General features: G+C 31.0%; 1 protein-coding gene across 1 annotated transcript in view; it reads right to left on the reverse strand.

Annotated features, from left to right (window-relative positions):
- Positions 1 to 3,137: 3,137 nt before the first annotated feature.
- The window catches only part of LOC148226056 (dipeptidase 1-like), a 193,310-nt gene continuing 172,771 nt past the window's right edge, over positions 3,138 to 23,676 (reverse strand). Inside the window, exon 4 of the mRNA XM_088204408.1 lies at positions 3,138 to 6,951. Within this exon, the coding sequence (XP_088060534.1) occupies positions 5,599 to 6,951 (1,353 nt within the window). The 3' untranslated portion in view covers positions 3,138 to 5,598. The remainder of the gene's footprint in view (positions 6,952 to 23,676) is intronic.

Below are 23,676 nucleotides of genomic sequence, written 5' to 3' on the forward strand. Positions count from 1 at the left end.
TATAGCATGCTGTCCTTTTAATTAAAATAGAAGATAATTGGTTTTATTTTAATTTTTATAGATATAACAAGTGTGTAACTATTAGCTAGTTATTATAACAAATGCTTCAGAACAAAACAATAATCGTATAGAAAGCAATCGTAGTTGAATTTTATTTATGCATCAGTCGCAGATAGGTTATTGGTTGGGTTCTTTTGATTCTTGATTTGTGTAATTTAAAGGATTGTACACAATTCCTCATTTGAGAGCGTCCTTCAAATTAAAGTGCTTTACGAACAAACCCTTCAAAGAATAGAGCTAGACATAAACAATAACCATGCAGATTATCGAAAACCACAAATATTAATCACTATAATGAAAACTTCTGAAACCATTAGTCACTCACGACTTACAAAAGATATTGAAATATAGCTTAACACACAGAAACAAAGGCCGTTGTTTTGATCAATAAGTAGTTTAGTTCTTTGGGATTTTTCTAGTTATTGGGCAACCACAATCGTTTTGTTTATAGAGGATCACAAAAGAGACGTACTTATGCTTCATTAAAGAGAGCATATATGTATTATAGAGGTTGAGTTTGACCATACAGCTTTGAATAACTATTATATACTTATACGAGGAGCGATTGATAGTTAGGCTAGGCAAGAAAGTACAACTTTTTTCGTCAAAACTAGTTTTATTTCTCAACATAATCTTTTAGCTCTATACATTTCTTCCAACGATTCTCCAATTTTTCGATACCTTCAAAATAAGCTTCTGTTTCAGCGATTACCTCTTTATTGGATCCAAATCTCTTTCCCCCGAACCATTTCTTCGAATTTGGGAATAAATAATAAACTTATGAGGTCAAATCAGGAAAATGTGGTGGATGAGGAATTAATTAGTTCGATTTGTATGCCGTTCCTCTGGGCTCTAAAAAAATAAGATCATTTAGGAAATGTTTGTTCATATAGGGATGATGCAGAAGCAAATAAAATAGGTCTTCTTGGACATTTTTGTTCGAGGAGGACAAATGATGACGCAATTTTGAGGACACGAGGACAGGGTTTTCAAAAGGAGGCCGTCTAGTCACCTTACCTTATATAAACAAAGACGAATGTTGTTGGCAAATGAAAATGAATATTTATAGAAGGAAATATGTTTTTCATATAATAAAATTGTCGTACTCCGTTAATCCAACAAAAAGTCTACTAAGGTGTGTATTTGACAATAACATAGAGTCTGGTTCCAAAGAGGGAAGATCGAGGACTGGAAGGGGCGTTGGACTTTTTCGATTATCAAGGATATATTAGCAAATAATAGTAAAACTTTTTATTGCATATTTTTCAAAACAATGTGAAATCTTAACTACTATTTTATATATGTATAATCTAATTATATGAACTCTCATAGTCCGGCAAAAAATTTAAGGTTCCTGTCGTTATAGATTTTAAAGTTTTCAGATACATACTTGCAATTAGGAGTCCCTTTATTTTTACAAAATTGCGTACTAGAAAAATTCCACCATTACAAATTCACAATACACCCTTTGATTTGCTTACAAATAAAAATTAGCATCAAGTAAGATCTCCCCTGTAATTTCCTCACATAAATATGTATAAAAAAGGTAAGACGAAGAGAAGTTTAAATGAAAGTACATACATATATATAGTATTTAAAATGAGTATTTCGATCTATGTACACAAATACAACCAATCCAATCTTATATTCACAGGTCGTCTTAAATCTTTTGTTAAATTCTTAGCTACTTACCGGTGACTTCATATCTACAAAGATTGAAACTGCCAAAGGTATTATCCGAATCTCTCTTCTAAACCGGAGTATTGGCTATTATTCCAAAAATCTCTTTCACTGAAAAAAATCTTATCTGCATGTTTGTGCTTTTCTATAACTAATTTGAGCTGCAAATGGAGCTTAAATGGAATTTGCAACGAAATTATAATTATAAAAATATGTGTTCATTATCTGCTATGTAATTTGTAATTTGTTACATAAAGAGTGCTCCTGTTTTATGAATACTATGCACATGTGGAGTTAGCTCAAATCTGTAGTCTTCTTCTTATTTGCAGACGGCATTTTTTATGCTGCAATTAGTAAAATGTATTTAAGGTATAGATTTTTTTTAGGATTTGGTAATCTTTGTTTTTAAGCAACTTATTATAAATACAAATAATTATTTTCTGGTGATTTGTCTGTATTTGGGCAGTCATGAGTTACTAACGATTTCTCCGTCGTTGCATCTTGTAAATCAATAAATAATAAAACAAATCACATATTTCTTTCTATAATATTTATTTTTAATATCAGTTCTGTACTTGAACTCTTAATACATTGGAAATTGATCATTAGTTTTTTTATGGCCTTAACTTCCATATTATACAACCATTCAAATGGAAATACATGGAGTTGTTTTTTTTATAAATTGTGAATTTTACAACAAAAATGTATTTAATCCTGAAATTAAAACTAATCGATACATTCATTTTCTTATATCATTGACCCCACAAACATATTTTTATTTAAATAATAAACCATGAAATACAAGAAAAACAAGATAAAAGATATTATTTTCAGCTCTTGTTAAAAGCTGCAATTTTACTACTTAGAATTAGGATTTAATAAATTTTGGTCTAAAATTTGCCACTAAAATATATTTTTTTCATCATATATACTTTTGTTTTATAATGAATGAATTATTTATCAACAGAACGATTTTAAACATCAACAATAATAGTTTTCAGATATAATATATACAATTAAACGTAACAAATTTCGGTTAGGGGTCATGGCAATCTTTATTTTGTACTATGTACATAATCTTACATCAACCTCTAAGTTTCGTAGAATTGAAAATAAACACAACCCTAATTCTGTGTGAATTAATAACTTATAGTACTTTCAATGTAAAAACTTATTTATCATTTCATAATATATTATACATAAATATTATTTTAAAGTAAATTGTATATGAAAAATGTGCGATAAATAGTCAATGTGTCAATTTTTAACAAAAATTATAACAAACATAACAACGAAGGAAGCTTTTTAAAAGCTCTTTATGTTAAATTTGATTGTGAAATTGTTACATACATAAGTCTATACGTATTATATAAATAAATTATAATTGTTGTTAAAATCACAGGAAAGGTTTTAGCTTACCTAAATATATTAGCTATATTTTTTTTTAATAAATCTAAAACACACAAAGTTATAAATAATTTAATGATTATTATTTGTACAAATGATTTTTAAATTAATAACCAATTATTTTTTAAGTTTTGCTATATATGTAAATATAAATATCTATACATGATAAATTTCTATTAGGATTCATATAATATTCTATACATCAGAGTAACATATTTAGGTGAAGGGTGAGCTTTAAATTATCAAAATGTATTTGTTATGTACAGTTGACCCAAAAATAAACGCATATTTAAATATTCATATCCCATGAACCATTAATTATATAGAAAAATAAAATCATGATAGTAAACTTTAGATTGCATTGAACTAAAATAAATCGTTTAATTTGTGTACAAATTAAGTAAAATTTTATTTTTAGAAAAAGGTATTATATATTGTGAGTGATCTTTTAAAATATTCTTTTTATAAAATATTTATATGTGACGCTTTACAAAATTGTGATTAAATAAAAAAAAATTTATCAATATTTTATTTAAAATTATGTATCAAGTTGTATTTTGACACTCCTAATATAAAGTGAGCTTTCATTTAATTTTTTTATTTTATCTGTAACAAAATAGTTTACTAGGTCATGATCAAATGATCGAATTCAAGTGCATTTAATTTTTTTTCTATAGCACTAACGTTTCATCAGATATGAGCATTCAAAAATGCAGTTTTTTGCAAGATTGTAAAATTATTTGCAGCATTCAGTTTTTTGCGACATTGTAAAATTATTGTATGTATGTATATAAAAATCCTTATAAATTTTATTACGTTAAGTATTAACTATTTTTTAAGTACTTAGCAGAATTTTCTAATTTGTCAAATGAGAATGGCTTTGTGCGTTTTATGTTAACATTTATCATTAATACTATACACATTACTTTTATTTTAGAAAGATGTGCTTTTTGTAAATTCAATGTACAAATTGTTTATTATAAACAGTTTGTAATATAATACAAACTTGTAGTATAATACAAAAAAATATTTTCAATAAGATAAAAAACAACAATAAATAGATTAGTTAGGCAATGAAAACATTCATAGTTCTAGATTGTGTAAATGATAACATTAAGCGTCGGCACCTTTATCTGCGTTCTACTTATTAAAATTCACGTAGATTAAGAATTATATATTGTAAGAAAGTTCTAATAAATGCGAAGAGAACTATTAAAAATCTAGTTCGTAATAGTTTCCAATATTAAAAATGAAATAGTTAGAATAACTATTTATTTAAGAAAAAATATTTTACGTTAACAGTAAAGGTTCCGAGTTTGAGTTTTTCTAGTAGTATATCATTATGTGACATTTCAATTATATTGGAATATGTTATATGAAATACAACATAAATAATATGTTTAAAACGCTACAGTTCAATCATTTACACATTCAAATTTTCATTGGTTGCTCATTCAATATAATTTATACAATCAATACAAACATTTTTTTATAAATTATCTATATATAAATATTTTAATTAACACTTTTTACAATGTTTTCATTTTTTTCTTCTAAGATTATATAAGTATATACTATAGATTTTCTTTAAATCTCTCGTGTAAACCAACCAAAGTATTCCTTTACTATACACATACAATTTATATTTATATATTTTTTTATATAAATACATAGTTATTAAAAGGCATGGGCAAGACCATCAAAACCAAGTCTGGACATTTGTATACATTCACTTCTTAACAATTTACATCAAGTTTTGAAATGACATTTAAACGTGCTGCTTTTACATCTTAACACAGATTGATTAATACAATAACCACTCGACACGAGTCTATTACAATTAGACAGAAATCTATAGTGAAATACGTTTGCCACAGCCGTTGAGCATTAAGTGTTTCATATGTATCTAATATACATTTTTTTTATAAATATATATAATATATATGTATATAAATCAGAATTATATTAGGCGGAAGGAAAAGTAATCAAACAACTTCAGCTTTATTTCGATCGTATCGATTCGTCACAATAAGGTCGTGAGCGAACATATTTTTTGAGGTGATAAAGTTGATCCGGGGATGTTAACGTGGGCAGACAAGTTTTATCTATAATTCCTAGAATGTTTTGACGAGGGTCTGACTCTCGTGTCTCTCAAACATCATATTTTTCAAAGTTTTTTTTTATTTTGTGTCTGAAAGAGTTTGAATACTCTTACTTTCCACCTAATATTAAATTAAATTACAATGTAACTATTTTTACAAAAAATATTATAATATATAAAATTTGTTCACATCAAAAAACAACTAAAACTTCACACTTCTAATAAATTTAATTTTATATAATACATATCACACTATTTTAACTTGATTTATCGACAATGTCTTTCTGAAGATTATTCTATATGTACTTAACGTGAATGGATATATACAGGTTGGTGTCGAGCCCCTGGGGTCAAGATAGCATGTAAGTGCAAGACGGTGTTTCGGCAGGTGGTGGCGGCACTTCTTCGGCTGGGAGCACAGCAGCCAATCGCCACTTGTCTCGGACTTCTTCCACCCTATTCAACACCCTTACAACGTTCAAACCGGCCAATTTCGTCACGTCACTCTCGCTCCAACTTGGATCTGCTAACAGCTCTGCAAACAAATGTGGGTATCTAGAAACGTCTTCTAAACCCACTGGAGTGATGTTAATACCATCGTAGCCAGCTCCTATGCCTACATGATCAACCCCTGCCACTCTCCTTATGTGATTGATATGTCCAATCACATCCTTCATAGTGGCAGAATCGTTACACGTGACTAGATGCGAGAAGAAGTTCACCATCACAACTCCTCCATTCTCAGCTACCAGTTTCAATATATCATCTGGCACATTTCGCGAAGAATTGCACACTGCCATCGCTCCAGAATGTGAGAAGATCACAGGAGCGTGCGTCGCGTTCAATGCGTCCCTAGCAGTCGTAGCAGCCGTGTGCGATAAATCAACAAGCATCCCTAATCTGTTCATCTCGCGTATCACTGTGCGACCGAAGGGCGTAAGTCCGCGGTCGCCCCCAGCAGCACCAGCCCACGGAGTATCACACGCGTGCGTCACTGTCAAATAACGAGCACCTAAACCATAAAGTGATCGTAGAACGGCTAAAGAGTTCCCTAATGAGTGTCCTCCTTCTACGCCTATGAGAGACGCGATCCTACCGGAGCGATGGACCTCCAGTAACTCCCTAGAACCAGTCACTAAACCTAGATGCTGCGGGTGTAATTCGATAATCCTCTTAATCACGTCTATCTGTTCTAATGTCAATTGCACGGCGTCCATGTGTTGAGCACCGCATGGAACGTAAGCTGACCAGAACTGCGCTCCCACGAGGCCTGCTCTTAATCGAGGAATGTCGGTGTGTGACCATTGACTCCTCGCCCATGGTTCGACTCTGCCCAAGTCGGCACTCAGATTTAATCCTGCTATTCGGTTGTGCATGAATTTTCTAACGTTCCACGCTAAGTCGTTGTGTCCGTCCACTAAGGGAGCGTCTCTCAGCAGCTTGCGGACGATGTCGAGACGAGCTTGGGGGGTGTCTCGGCGTCCAGCGCCACCCAGAGCCAGCGGCAGCCCAAGACCGACGGCCAAGGCAGCTGCGATCACACACATGACTAAGCATAAGCATCGGGGACCCCTGCCTCCTACCACGGGCTTGGCAGGGTCCCCTGCTGAACTGTAGCTGCTGGAAGCGGAATCCGGTGGTAGGAAGTGTCCGCCGTTGCATCTCTCCGCCACATCTGGCAGGTCGCGTCCTCCTCCGCCTGCCTGGAATGAGAAGGTTAAAAATTAGATTTAATATTAAGAAATATATGTATTACAGTCTTCATTTATATATTTAATATTTATATTTCGAATTTTGAGGCCATATTTTGCAATCAAATTGATACCAAAAAATACTAGAACAGTTTATTCAATAAGTACAATTTATCGAACAATTATTTATGAAGAACAATAGTAATATACGCAGGATAAAATAATCTGACGTGCATCTACTCATACAAAAAGTTGTTTTTGTGCTACTGAGATCTTTCTTCCATTGATTGATGTGTGACGGGTATGTAGTGTAGGAGATTTCTCGTTTCATTGTTCAAGTGGTAATTATGATGACCTCTTAATTAAGATTATCGGCAAAGGTGGTCATACTTAAATAGTTAAGAGTGGCGTTGTATGTCTTAACGCTTCAGTTATAACTAAGTGTGTTTGATAAACAATATTGTGACGAATCTATAAAACACATGTATGTCTCTCTTGTTTAGAAATGTTTCTACAGTTAAGATGTGTTTTTCATGTTCAATAAAAGTCATTTTAGGGTCAAAAACATTCGTCTTCACAATAGTCATGATATTTCAGGTTAAATTAATGATGCGGAAAAATTTACTGTAGCACATGTATCTAGTGCACTAGTAATAAATACATGAGTTTCAGTCATTTAAATATAATTAAAGCCACTAAATTACGTTTTAGTAATTTGCACAAAAAAATGTTTTATAGGGTCAGAATATAACTATTTATGTGCAGTAGCGTAGCTAGGGTATGTGTCACCCAGGACGATCCTTAAAATTGCCGCCCCTCCAATACATTTTTTGCAGGGTTATAAAATCAGCATTTCTCAAAATAATAAATTAGTTATTATCAAGATTTTGTTATTCGTGGATTTATATATGATTTAGTGCATTCAGGGTTAAGAACCACACTAGACAATCCCATCGCGAATATACCGCCCCCAAGCAAGTGCCGCCCGGGGCGGCCCGCCCCTTCCGCCTCCCCATAGCTACGCCCTGTCTATGTGTAATGAAAATAATCATGTAAACAGCTTACCTTAATTTTCTGTGTTTTATCAATAATTTGAAAATAATTATCTGTATAAAGATAAGTTATATAAAATAATATTAAATTAAAATAATATCATCTACTATTTATTAAATAATAATTACAGCCTTTTCTTTAATTATAAAGTGTTTTTTTATGTTTTTATTAAATTATGATACGCAAAATAAAAATATTGCTTGCAATGTTCAATATTGTGTATTTATTTTTATTTTTAGTATGCTACAAACGACTAATGCTGTTTTAATATTAAATTTCTGAGAAGAAGATTATATGAAAAATTTATGTTTATAAAATGTATTTTTAATGTACTCATATTTTCTTATGTTTTTATTATGATTTTAGTAAATTATAAAAATACATATATTCATCATCTTTTGAGATGTTTCGGACTTATTGAATTTTGAGAAGATTTAGAGCGTTTTGCTACAATGTACGCCGGTACAGTAATATTTGCAGTTTCATAATCTACAATGTAATTAAAAAAAATTACTTAGTTTAGCAACAATTTATTTGATTTTTACTGCAATACAATTTATCGACAGTAAAATATTTTAAATTATAATATTTTTTCCAGAAAAAGCATATTTGCAGTCCTTAACATTCGTTGCTTAACAAAGTTTAGCTATTTGTTCCGAGATTATTATGATAATAAATATTTTTTTAATATGTTTCGGAAGTACAGGTATAAAATTAATAAATTTGTTCAAAGTACCGCATTTAAGAATAAGAGTATTTGGCAACTTTCTAATAAACACAGCTATCTGATTTTATAACCATCTGTCGAATAGTATTGATTTATTATATTTAATTAAGTTACAGAAAAATAAAATTGTTACCTAAAGAATTGTTACTATAAAAGTAATAGACAACTTTGTGGTCTGTTTCCACCCCGAATCATTACTTTGACTAAACGATTAAAGGTAGGAAATAGCAAAGCACTTTCTCTCACTCCAAAAGAGAGAAGCAACTTAACATCTAAACATCTTTGAAGAATACTCATGATATTTTTATCAGCATCTGTAAATAGGCAATATTGAAATAACTGAATGTTATTGTTTTTTTTATATGAACTTAATAAATATGTAAATAATACAATAAATGACATATTAAAGATAAATTTAACTATTTAATAATTATTTCTTTTCACATTTTTTCTTATCAAGTTTTCTGAATAATTTTCATGCATTAGAAACTTACGTGTTATAAATAATATGTTAAAAAAATGATTTTACATATTATTAACCCTTTATCCGCGCTCAAAGTAACTTCATATTTAATTCAAACTTCATTTTGAAGCTCGCTGGCCATTGAAGCACCCCGAAAATTTAGCATATTTTCGCTCACTCTCGCATTACGCCTTTCTTTGAAATTAAAATTTATTCCTTTGCGATGAAAATAAATACGAGAAAACCAATTATGCAAAACGCTTTTAAGAGTTTTGGTGCGTGGCCCCGAAAGTGTTATTGCATGATTTATTGAAGAGTGTTCCTGTGTTCGTTAGAGTTATTGTTTCGCCTCGGGTTACGTTTTAATTTGCATTTTAACCTCGGGGCGTATGTGTGCGTATTAAGTTTACTTTAAAAAGCCATTGCGCGACTTGATCTCGAAATTAGATTTTGTAGGAATTGAATCGCTCTTATTTAAGTAGGTAGTACACAAGAAGGGTGTGCTATTGAACCCTAGCAAAGCTTGGAGCTCCCTCGCGTGCCATAATCGAAAATATCAAACTTATACAAGACAATAATAATTGTAACTCCTATTATTTCGTCCTTAAAGTTGTACATATAATTTATGTGTTTGTTGAACAAAGTAAAGTTCAAACACGAACGGTTTTGGGTATAAATCCAAATCTATTCACTCCTCGCCTATGAAGTATAAGAATGATATATGTATGTTATTTAGACCTCATCATATATTTATTTATATAATATATCATAACTATTAATTTTAAATTATGATACATAATACCTCAAAACAAAAAAAGTTTTGTCTAATTATAATATTTACAAGACTTGTACTAAAATTTATTTGTGAGCTAAAAGTTTATTTAATGCGTCACGGTAGTCAAAAAAAAATTCTTTGTATTATTAAAATACTAAGAAAAAATAATAAAATATTTAAATAAGCTACATAGTAAGTTTGATTTTACAATGTGTTTTAGTATTCTTTTTCGAATATTAAGAAGGAAGAAAAAACATTTGATCTGTGTCATAAATCTGTAGTAGAATATTTGAGGTTATCCATATACAACTTGACAATTTATAAAACATATCATAACGTATTTTTTTCCCATTTTTACTGCTTAAAATTAATATGAAATAATTTATGATGAGCTTAAGCAATTTATATTGCATATAATATCGTTAAATATTGATATGAATAATTCATGAATTTGCGGAAATATTTTTGTATAATACGTAAATAAATTTGTATATTTTTCTTTTAAGCAATAATTATATAGTATTAATTTTATTATTTTCACAAACAAATAAATAAGAGCTGTAAAATTGTGGTAAGGCCAAGTACAACAATTACAAAGAAAAAAGTGGATTACTTTTAGGAATATATTAATTGAAATATCATATCTATTAATGTTTGAGGAGCAACGGCTACGCGTTGAGTCATGGAATGGGGCCTTACATAAAGGACCTCTCACAAGGCCGCCGTTTGGTTTTAAAGCAACGGCAAAAGAAAAATGTCGCTTGTTTGTATCGTGATCACGGTTTCCGCGGTTTGCAGGTGCAGATTTCTCTGGAGCGTGCGATATTCATCATAAATATCGTATGAGACCGGCACGCCGATAGAATGCAAACTATTCCCGGAACGTGGCGACTATCTCCCGCAGAATAAATAAAAACGTATCGAAGACACAGGAATATATTATTATACATATACAACGGACGTATTGTTCGCATTTTGCCAAGAGGCCATTGTACCAAGGTATGCGCTCACAAGTTCGTCGACATAATAAAATGACGTAATAGATATTTATTATATTATACAATATATAAGTAATCCAACGTTACGACCTATTTTTCATGAGGCTTCCGAGGAATGTGCTAAAACTATGCATCTATAGAATTTCGCCGTTTTTTATACGTGTACGCCCTCACTTTACGTTGGAGAGCTTCCAAGATATTTTCTTGTTACAGTGAGGTAAGGTAAACGTTCTTTCAAAAATTCTATGAAGGCCAATCTGCTACAGAGTGCAATTGGATGCATTTATATGCTAGAAATATATGAAACCAATTGTTTTTTTACGTTTTAAGAAATATATTTTTTTTTATAAATATTTTAGATGTTTTTGATTCATTATGATATGGAAATCTTACAGGTTTGCGCCATTGTATTATGATGACCCTTATACGCGATATTTATAAAAGCATTTTATGTATTTATACATACATAACTATGCTACAAATATATTTAAATATTTAATTTATTTAGCCAACTGTCGAAAAAATATTTCATTTCTTCGAAGGTTTCTAAAGTAAATACATAAGACTGGTCACAATGCAGTCACTAGGCAGACACTCGAAGATACAAGCACACGTCTGTCTGCCCCCGGACCACATACGTACACACCACAGCAGAGAGGGGTCAACCTCCGATATTTTTTTGTTTAATTTTTTTAGATTAAATTAGGACCATCGTGGCTTAAAAGGTTACCCCAATGCGCCACGATTGTCAAAAACAAATTTTAAATTTATAAAACAAAAAAACGTATATATACATAAATAGAACAATACTTAAAAATAATAAACATAACAAAAAAATATAAAATATCAAAGTTAAATGATACAAACTGGATCAGCTCCTCGTAGCTAACATTAAACCGGTCAATATGTAATGCCAGCGTATTAAGGAGCCGGATGGCTACAGCTATAGGTGAGTCGGTAAGTGCGGACGTCCTAGCCCTAACGGCCATCAAAAGAGGACGCGATCGTGATTCTAGAAAATGTTCCGGAACCCAAAACTGGAATTCCTCGACAAAAGCTGGATTGTCGACAGCACCTTTTAGTAATTTGAAAAAATGCTTAGCGACATACAACTTTCTGCGAGAACTCAGCGAATCATATCCCAACGCTCCTAAAAGAAAGGCGCTGGGATATATGTAGAGATAATAACCAAATTTCCTTTTATAAATGTATCTTAAATACCTTTTTAGAAGTTTTTCCACTAAAATGGAATATTTGGCTATTCGGGGATTCCAAATTATAAATCCCGATTCAAGAATGCTACGAACTAAGGTGTCATAGAGGATGCGAATAACTGATGGATCGTCAAAGTGAAAGGCATTCCTCATAACAAAGCCGAGCATCTTGGAAGATTTATCACAGACGTCGTGTATGTGTAGAGAGAACCTCCATTTGCTCTCGAAAGTGATTCCGAGATCTTTAGTGGAAGTTTCTCTAGTCAAAATGTTACCACCGAGATAGTAGAAATAAGCTGATGGCAAATGGGATCGAGAAAATGACACAGTATGGCACTTTCCGACACTAAAGGGCAGACGGTTAACGGAAGCCCATCTCCATAGAGAGTCTAAATCACTTTGTAGAGAGAAGGAGTCCGCAACAGATCGAATGCATTTATATAATTTTAAATCATCTGCGTACAGAAGAAAACTTGAATTTGTAATTGCTGTATTTATGTCATTAATAAATAGCACAAAAAGCAGAGGGCCCAGATTGGATCCTTGAGGAACCCCCGAAGGGGTAAAATATTCTTTCGACAATCGTCCACCATAGGTTACAAACTGTCTACGATTGCTTAAATAACTCAAGAATAACCGAGTTAAATTATCCGAGCAACCGAGGTTCGACAATTTTTTTAATAATAACCCATGACAAACTTCGTCAAAGGCTTTCTCAAAATCTATATACTGTCGCTGTCACGCCACCTACAATACATCATTCCTCCACCACTGTTCGGAGAAAACATCTCGCCCATATAATCTAATATAATCTAATAAAATTCTCACTAGTTTTTACCTGTGTCTTACTGGCTACTAAGTCACACCCCTTAGGGTTACAAAACCTTAAAATACAATGTATTGTTTTTTACCACTGTGACGCATTGAATTCACTTGATGCAATGAAACGCATTGAGTTTATAACAGAAGATTAAATAAAAAAATAATAAATAATAAAATAATATTTGATGCGTAGTTTGTGTTTGACAGTTTTATTAACATAAAAACGCTTATTTTATTTATTGACGTGCCAAATATTGCAACATTTTTACTATATTATAATAAATAAATATTAAGGAATTGAACTTTATTGAAATATATATTAATTTGTCACGCTATATTTTTTTTAAAGCTGTCTTTTTTGGTTATCCTTGTATAGTTAACATTTGATCAAATACAAAGTTAGGCATTATATAAGACAATAATCATATATTACAATACAACCGTTTACGTATCCTTTTAATCTCCGGAATAGTGATATAATAGCCAGTTGCGGATTTTACACAACCGCAGCAATTTTTTTCACAGCAATACATTCCTAACGATTATGGCTCGTGTATATATTTTTTAATACGCGATCTCTGTGTGTCGAATAATTTATGATGCAAAACAATGTTTGTTTTGTTTTTTACAACGTTCGATAATAAAGAATATACAGACACATCCAAACACACATATATACGTAAAAATTACCCAGGGATGGTAGTAAATTTGTTAGTATGCCATTATTTGATAACATTGTGTCGGCAATAAACGTCTCGCTCGCGTATGTACCATCATCCCGCGGGGATGTTTAATGAGTCATGAAGAGATACCACATATCCGAAAATCCAAAGCCAAAATAAGAGCTGACCTTGGGATTATGCCGTAAGTGCCTTTTATTCCGTCCCCTCATACACTATTGACTGTGTAATATCGAGAAAAGTGATACTTGTCGGCCTCCGAAAGATTGTGAATGTGTTTGCTACTGTAGACTTTCTCAATATTTTCGTCTTTTGATAATGTATGAAATATTATTATTATTATCTATCGTCGTAATTTAAGACACTTTACTAATACGTTACAGTAGGCTAACATTCGACACTTGTATAAGAAAATATAATAAATTAATTCATTTAAAATATAAATTGTCCATTACACATTATTAAATTTAGTAATTTCTAATTTGTTGTTCAATTTGAAATAAACCGAGAAATCGATTACAACCATGGACGATAAGTGAGCCACAAAAGAATTAGATTATCGTTGGAAAAAATAAGCTATACAGTTAAAAAAACAACCAATGGGCAGTCAAGTGATATATTGTCGACGCCACAGCAATGCAATCTCGTAAAAGCAGCGGTTGAACATCAAACATTGTCGCGAATTGCATGCTAAATAACAGTAGTTATCAAAACGTCGATTGCGAAGGTATTTTATGTTACCTATGGGACAGTGGCGTAGCTAGAGTATGTGCCGCTCCTTCCTATACATATTTTTTCAGGGTCATAAAATCAGCATTTCTTAAAATAATAAATTGATTATTGTTAAGCTCTTGGTATTCGTAGATTTACATACATTTTAGTTTATTCAGGGTTAAGAACCACACTATACGATTCCATCGCAAATATGTCGCCCCCAAGCAAGTGCCGCCCGGGGCGCCCCCCCCCCCATAGCTACGCCACTGCCATGGGAGTAAGAATGTAGATTGAGCTTAAAAAGTAAAAAAAAAATACCATGCGTAAATTAATTTATAATTTAAGATTAAGACCGATTTAAATATGTATTAAAACAGCATTTTTTATTTTTTAAACGTTTTCTAGAACCTCATTTTGTTAATTTTTTTATGTTTTATTTTTTATTACAAATCTGACCATTTGAACTTGACAGGTTTTCGCGTTCCGTCGTGATAGCATTACACAAAAATAATTATACAATTAAACATTTAATAATTAAAAAATTAAAAAACAAATTAAAATAGATGAGCACCATCCCATATAATATTTTTCATTTTCTTATACACATTGCATACAATTTGTGAATCTGGTTGAGAATCTGGATTGCTTGTGCAAGAGGAGCGTTCTCAATTGCTGACGTTCTGGCTACAACGGGACGCGATCGCGACTCTCTAGATCTAGGGAACTCCAAAGTTTTCAAGCAAAAGTCAGCAAGCATTGACAGGTTATCGACACCACCCCTTAGTAACTTTGAAAAGTGCTTAATTAAGTAGATTATTTCAAAGCTCATAGCAAAACGGCACCAGGATAGTAGTGTTTTTCAAAGCTCATAGCAAAACGGCACCAGGATAGAACAACAAAGAATATTTCGTTTCACTCAGATTTCAGACAATGGAGCCATATTCGAAGTCGTTATGAACTAGCGTATTGTACAGAACGTGAATCGGTAATAAATTATTAAAATGACAATCGCTCCACATAAAGAATCCGTGCATTCTCGACACCTTATAGCAAATTTTGGAGATGTGCATAGAAAATCTTTATTCCTGTTCAAACGTCAATCCCAAGTCATCGATAGAAGAATTTGTGCTTAAAACACTCTAGCCAAAACCGTAAGAGAATTAGATCGGATCTGAAAAATGTGACAACGTAATTGTAAAAGCTAAAAAGTAGTCGATCGTCGACTGACCACCTTCACAGTAACCTCAGGTCCTTCTTTAAAAATAGTGAATCTTAATTTTTAGGAATACTCTAAAACAATTTCAGACCATCAACATATAATAAATATTCTCACTTTAAAATTGCTGGATCAATATCGTTAATAAAGAGCAAAAATAGCAGAGGACCCAGATTGGATCCCTGTGATACTCCAATAAAGCAACAATTATATATAATAATTGTTTAATCTCTACCAACATTTTAAGCAATTGTGTTTTTATGTGATCATACTGAAGAATAAATACATAAATAAAATCATAAATTTCATTAACAGGGTAGTATTTGTATTTTTTACATAATAAATATTTATTCTTGGATACGTCTTCAATCACTTTTGGCGAGTTTTGTTGGATTAACAGCGTGGCTAGAAAAACAGTAACATTTTTTTTTGATGCAGGAATACAGGTAGACGTCGTATATATATAGATTTTGATAAGGCCTTTGACAAAGTTTGTCATAGGTTATTAGTTAAAAAAAATAAACTTTAGTTGCTCAAATGATTAATTTTGGGTATGATCCAGTTATTTAAATGATCGTAAACGGTTTGTTACATATGGTGGCCGATTGTCAAAAATATATTTTACTCCTTCGGGGGTTCTTTAAAGGTCCAACTTGAGCCCTTTATTAATGACATAAATACAGCAGTAAAAATTCCAGTGTTCTTCTAAAAGCAGATGATTAAAAATTATTTAGAATCATTTGGTATGTTGCAGACTCTCTCTCTAAAGATAAATTTAGATTTTCTATGGATATTTGCTTCTATCAATTGTCTGTCCTTGAGTAGCTATCGGAAAGTGTCATATTGTGTTATTTTCTATATGTTGTTTGCCATCAGATTATTCCTACGATATGCGAATAGACAAGAGAAACATATTCGAGGAAACTGCGTAGTAAGTTATTATACAAGATGCATAATTTACTCGACTTTAATTAATTTGAATAGGGTAAAACAAATACCAACTCTTGAAAGTCTTACCGCATCTATTTTCCTATGAAATATGTAATCTGCTGAAATAAAACAGTCTAATTAATAACTTAATCATTGTAATGAATCACGTTCTTTATAATTTTAAAATACATAATAATCATGTCATGGTTGTGGAACTGCATTTTAGTAGATGACATCAAATAATAATTTAAGATATTCATTAATAAAACTCTCTTTATATAACTAAAAACGTAAAACTTTAAAATTAAAAATCGTATTTTGCAAATCATTATTAAAAACGAAAGGTTTTGATACTTGAGAATTTTTCGTAGTATATATATAAGATCGTATACAAATTCAAAACAACTCTCCTGAAGCACGCTTCTCACTGACGTCAATTTCGCATTTGTTCGATTCAGTGGGGTTGCGGTTGAAAAAAATACGTGAAAAGGATCCTCGTACATGGCTGAAAGCTCTAAAGTTTTAATGAAGGCTTCCGTTCTCTTTGTTTTTCACGGGCGCCGTGTGTAAAACCGGACAGGAGGAGGGTGAAGCCATTATGTCTGTCTTCTGTTCATAAGACGGTAGATCAGCTTTATACCCTACGGAACATACATTTTTTTCAGCACGTAATGAATAGTTAAAAATATATATTGTCGCTCCAAGTGAAATAACTAGAAGGCAATAAAATCGTTTACGACGCGATGACGATACTTAAATTGGACAAGTAGCATTCGAAAGCTTTTTTAGGATTTTGAGCTTAAACGCTGGAAGACGATGCGAACTGTATTAGAGCTTAAAAAGCTTTAAGAATTTGGCAATACATACTGTTTAGGGACAGTAGCAAAATGTCGAAGAAAAGTACATAATTAAATCTTATATACGTATAAATAATATATGCATTCTATTCACGAATATAAATTTAATAATAATATATAAGAGATGTTTTTTTATGTAATATCAATAATTTATGCCTATTTTTTTTGGCCCACATTTGAAGTTTTGGTTATATTATTGCAACCATCATTACTATTCACAAGTGCATATTCGTAACATATAGTTTGAATTTTTCTTATTATTATAATACCTATAAGTTAATTTAGCAATTTGATCAACTGTCGGCCAATTTTAATTTGTACATGGATGAAATTGTTGTCAGAAAGGGTAAAAAAATAATATTTTATTTATTTTTTTATTAATCAAAAATAACCACAGTATTTGAACAAGCCACCAGTTATTAATTTAAGTACAATATTTTAGCGATATGGTGCAAAAATTTCCCATCCGGTGCAAAAAATTGAATCTTATGATGAGATCCATTGTGGACTAGCACAAATCTAATAACGAAAAATTACTTGAAGATTCTATAGCTAATAGTATCCACACGTTGGCTTTGTTTAAGCAATAATAAATAATAATAATAGTATAATTTATTGATATATGTTTCAAATAATCATTAAATAATATCACTTATTGGGTTGATAAGATAAGGTTAAATGACAAAAGCAGAGGCAAGAATCATGTTCTTGTATGAGAATCGCATGAATTGATCTACTCAAAGAAGTTTACGGTTTTGGATTAGAATACAAAAATATTAGATCATTTATGGTATTTTTGTGAAACATTTAAGGAATTTATAGCTTGATCATTATAAAAGGATAGTAATACATTATTAACACAACCTAAATGTATTATATATACGGACACAATAAATTTACTAGTTTAAGTGAAACAAATTACTCTGTGCATTGTGCATGTATTTAAATTTAAAGTTTTAAATCTAAAGCAGATCTTAATCTACTAACGTTGATAATTATTAGTTGCTACTATTTATTTTAAGCAAATAATAAGGTATATTATACAAAATTAAATTGTTAAAGTATTGCTGAAAAAAAATCAGATGTTATAAGTTAATGGCAAAAATGTTTTAACTGTTATTAGGAGACTACCAAATTATGACTTTAAAAAGAATATGGTTTAAATGTGTCAAAAATCAGTTATTTATTTAATGAACATTGCTTTAAAAGAGCTGAAATATTTAATATTTTATTGACACTATTCCATGATAGTCAAATATATAATTGAATATTTTATATAAGTGTCTTTATTATATAATATATAGTGGCTGTGTAGCTTACAAAATTAACTTATGATATAATGATATATAATAACATTTATTTTTTATTAAAATATTAATTACATTATTTGGTATGATTATTTTTTTAATAATTATGATATTAGTCAAAAAATAGTTAATATGTTGGCCGGACAACCCTTAATCGTTGCGATGAAATTAATCGCGAAGGACTTACTAATTGATTATTTAAGAGCTTTATTTCCCTACTGCGTATCTAAAACAAAAATCAGTTATATTTTAAATAGTATCCGTTAACAGTTTCAAAAAAACTTGGATGAAACCATTATAAAATTATATGCTCTAATATTATTTTTATTAGATAATAATAAAGAGTCTGGTTCCGCTCTAAATTATCGTTATTGATCAGATGATCCAGGACTGGAAAGGACGTTGGACTCTCTTCAATGGTGACACCATTAAATTCGTAATGAATTACTTCTTTAAGAAACTTTGTTTAGACACAACAAATATTTATCTTTCGGCTTTTAACAAGATTTCTTGCACCAAAAAAATAATACTAAAACCAACCACCAGTTAGATCTAGCTAAGCAGTCACCCGAATCTTGAAATTTTAACCCGATCTTTGAGACAACTTTGCTACTACGTGACGCAGTAAGTACTACGGCGATATAAGACAATGTATTTATTATTGCACAAATTGTAGGGCGAATTTTAAGCTGTAGAAAATTAAAAATAATTTATGTAAAAAAAATGTATTTATAAAAAAAGAACGCAAATCTTCAGGTTTTTAACACTGTTCTATAAATATGTGGAAGAGCTAACTATTACATTGATTTATTTATTTATTGTAAAATATGGTATTTTTTATTATTGAAAATTGGTCTTATCGATTTAAAAAAACTTTTATTGACAAAATGGTTTAGATACAGCAAAGTTAAATAATTTATGTTTTTTTCGTGATTTTTTAAATCAAGATTGTGTAAGTTTTAGCCGTAATAACAAAACTAGAACTTTGTTATCATCTTCTACCCGTTAAACATAGTTTTGTATGGTTTCGCTTTAAAATATATTTAACGGCACAAAAGAGCGTATTTTCGCCCGAGTAAATCCTCTTTGAAAAGTTGCAAGAAGAAAAACATCCGACGTCGTTTTATTGATACAAAGATTGCGAACACGCGTGTAAGTTCACAGTGCGAAATAAAGTGGAGGAGGCGCTCTTAGCTAACGACCAAATAGAGAAGGAAAAAAAATAGGGAAAACTTTCCGCAAAAATAACGCCGTTGAAACTTTGGAATCGTGCTACTGCTGCTTCTCCGCGATGATATTTTATTAAACTTGAAGAAAAACACATCCTGATATGTACCTATATAACCGGTATACAGCGTTTTCTGAGTGGGAAACACATCGCTCGCACTTTTGCCTCTTGGGCAATCTGGATACATATTAATGTTCCGCGAGATACGCTTTTTATTGCATAAACATAAATTCAAATGTGTGTTGGTTTGGAAGTCTTTGACAAGATTAATATGATAAATTTGCAATTTACCGTGAAATATTTTGCCATAAGAGCTATTTTTTTCGTTTACTGCAAGCTTTAATCTGGCTTTACTTATGCTACACAAAATATATCTCGAAATGAATATTTAAATAAATGTAATAATTCGTGATAATATTTCATAATAATTTGTGATAATCTTACAGGATTTTATTGCTTATGAGTTGCAAATTGGAATTACTGTAAAAATGTTGTTTATAAAGCGGCGATCGATCTAGAATGCCAAGAAGCAACCAGAGAGAAAAATCTGATAAATAGGTAATATAATGCAGCAAAAAAAATTAAAGACTAAAAATTACTGCACAGAGTATAAAATATAATTCACGGGAATAAAAAACGAGAAAGCGAAAAACACACAATATAGGTGATTGAACAGCTCAAAAAGAGCAATAACAGTGGATTTTTTACCGTAAAAGTAACCAACTTCAGAGAGAGCTTAAACCAAGGAACTTCATGTGAAAAAGCAAATCTCAGTGAGTATCGATTCTCAAGTTTTAAAAGTCATGATCCTCAACGATGACGGCACAATGGGAAATAAGAATTGACTTCTGCCCGTCACATATATATGAATAACATTTGTGTAAATAAGCCATTGAGCGCTTGACGCCATCAGATACGGACGTTCAATATTTGAAATCATAAACATTCATTCACATTTCACCCCCATCGTTTCGGGTAGCAAAACATCCCCCAAACAGCAACCAGCCCTTCGGCGGAACGATATCGGACCGAGACGATAAAGGCTTGCGCTCGAGGGTTGGCTTTCGCATTTTCGCGCTTTGTGAAATATTTCCACCGAAATTAAGGGCATCAAAGGTGTACATAAACTTTTGCTAGTGAATTCGACTGCCGTCTCCTTCCGTTTCTTCACTCTTTGTTGCGTTTAAACTGCCTCCGTTTTTGATCTTGTTCCCCACTCCACCGCGCAGGACAGGGTAGGGACTCTCCTCGCTTTTTTCTTTCTCTTCTCTTTCAAAAACCCACCCCTCACGCTAATGGAGCTTCACTTCCATCCTGCCCTACGCGCACCTGCGGAGAACACTTTATGTTTCATAGAAAGTTTTCCAACGGTGAAATTATATAATAATACACTCGGTAACGCCGTATACCACGAGTACCATTGTGCCAGGAAAATATTTACATACCTTTCAATATGTGAGCGTAGGGTGTGTAATTCAGCTTTTGTTTTTATTTCAACCCTATATAATATGATCTTAGAGTTATGACGCTTTTTAGAAAAATCTTTATAAAAACGATTTTGATTGGGAATATTTCACGTAGACATTTTTTTTTACCATGTTTATACTATATCACAGTTAAGAACAATTTGATTTTAAGAACTGTTTAGTAATAAGATAAGCAGTTTTGCTGCTAAAAATTGTAGCGTTAAAGAAAATTATATAAATAAATATATATTTTATGGATTTACAAAAAGCGTTTGCTATAGTAAATAATTAGAAAAAAAGTGTTAGAAACTTAGATTTTTATATACAATTTTAAAAACTAGAAGGCATCAATCATAGTAATAAATACCAAGCAAATATAATATATATACAGAGAGGAGTGTAATATGTATGTGTGTTGTTATCCTTGATATTTTGTTAGTATTTTTAAGTCACATTTCATATAGCAATGTATGAGTAAATTGAAGGTATGTAATCAATATTTTAAATAATGCAGGTAGCTCAATATTTTAAATAAAGCAAAATTTATTAATGCAGGTTGGTAAATAACAAATACTAAATGCACAGTTGAATCTTAATAATCGGTTTTAACAGCGAAAACATATTGTTTGAACTCGAAAACCTTTCAAATGTTCAAAAGGTGTATTGTTTGAATTGAATTGATTTGAATCGATTGATCTATATGACTGTAAAGCGTAGACATTTAATAGACATCAGACGCGTATGGTTAGATACGTTCCCTTTCGCTCGTTCGTGTGTGAGTGAAAGACAAGGCCGTGCGTTACATACGTTCCGCACGCCCACTTCTTCTCATTCACTCTCGTCACTTAACATGTGAGCAAGCGAAAAGGAATGTATCTCACCGTACGCGCCTGATAGACATATAGATTAATCAAATGACTTATTGTTAATATTTATTCTAGTACTCGAGGACTCATATTATCTTGTAACGTATATAAAATTTTATTTTTATATGCGTTTCATATCGATTAATAAGGTGTCGCTTGTTCTCTATACGCTGCAAAAAATTGTTTCTATGTCTTATTGTGTTTTTCTTTTTATTAAAAAGCTTTGTGTTATAAGTTCTTTTAATTAAATATGTCTATGTTATGTCTTGTTTATATTTGTAGTATTCTTTATTAGCTTTATTAGTATTATCATAAGATATGTTAGTCCGAGCTTACGTCATCTCTGCAGTTTATTTTCAAGGGTTCACATGTTTCATTTCACTATATTCCATTATATTATTTTTCAAGCTTTTTTTCATTTAGGCTACTACAAATATGTCAAGGGGTTTAGCTATTTTCTTTGTTTTGCTTTATTAATAATATTAGGTGCATTTTTTTTAGATATTTTCTAATGAATTAGTATATATATATATAAGAAATATCGCAAAGAATTGAAATAGTCATGTAAATATGATACTTACTATTTATACATAGAGAGTTGCATCCAACTTCTTACGTCAAGTGATTAGATAATTATTGCAGTATAAACATAAACGTTTTACATATTATAAGTCTATCGAATGCCTCAAAATTTTGTCTTAAAAATGTATAAATATATTTTATTATCCAGCAGACCTAGACTGGCAAGAAATTCTTCTTAAAATGTTATTAAAATAATTGAATTAAGACCGAAATAAATAATAAGTAGAGACCAAAAAATTGTTTAAGATATTCTAAAACATTAAAAAAAAATTTGAGTTCGTATAAAAATCAGGATATCAGTCTCTGTAAAAAGCGAACTTAAATAGTAAAACAAGTAATAGTAAGTTTTATAGAAGACAATCAAAATTGTAAATATATTAAAATGTGAGCTTTTAACTCACGACTTTTTAAGCATTTATCTATTAAAATGGATGCTCTTCATATTATTTTTCGACATATCTCTGTGGATAATGAAGGCAAAAAATTATCTACGTTGTGCCCTTTCATTTACTCATTCGCGTATCCACGTATTTGTAGAGAAAAAAATTGCAATTTTCGCATTGACTTTAATCTTCATTAAATAAAATAAACTTCATTACCATATAAAAGTTTATAAGTATGAATATATGATATATTATAAGAAAAAAATTTAAGATTTTTATTGATATATAATATGCATATTTAGAGTGAAAATTATAAGTTTAATATCATAAAAATACGGAAAAGTGATTATATTTTGAACAATGTTGAAAGGTGAGATGGAGCAAAGAAGTTGAAAAAACACTGCTATACTTATTAAGGGAACATGTCAAGGATGTGACCTTGAAAAATGTTGAGAC

The sequence above is a fragment of the Plectrocnemia conspersa genome, unplaced genomic scaffold, assembly GCF_051122295.1.
Source record: "Plectrocnemia conspersa isolate PC_06_02 unplaced genomic scaffold, ASM5112229v1 ptg000014l, whole genome shotgun sequence".
In the NCBI taxonomy this organism is placed as follows: Eukaryota; Metazoa; Arthropoda; class Insecta; order Trichoptera; family Polycentropodidae; genus Plectrocnemia; species Plectrocnemia conspersa.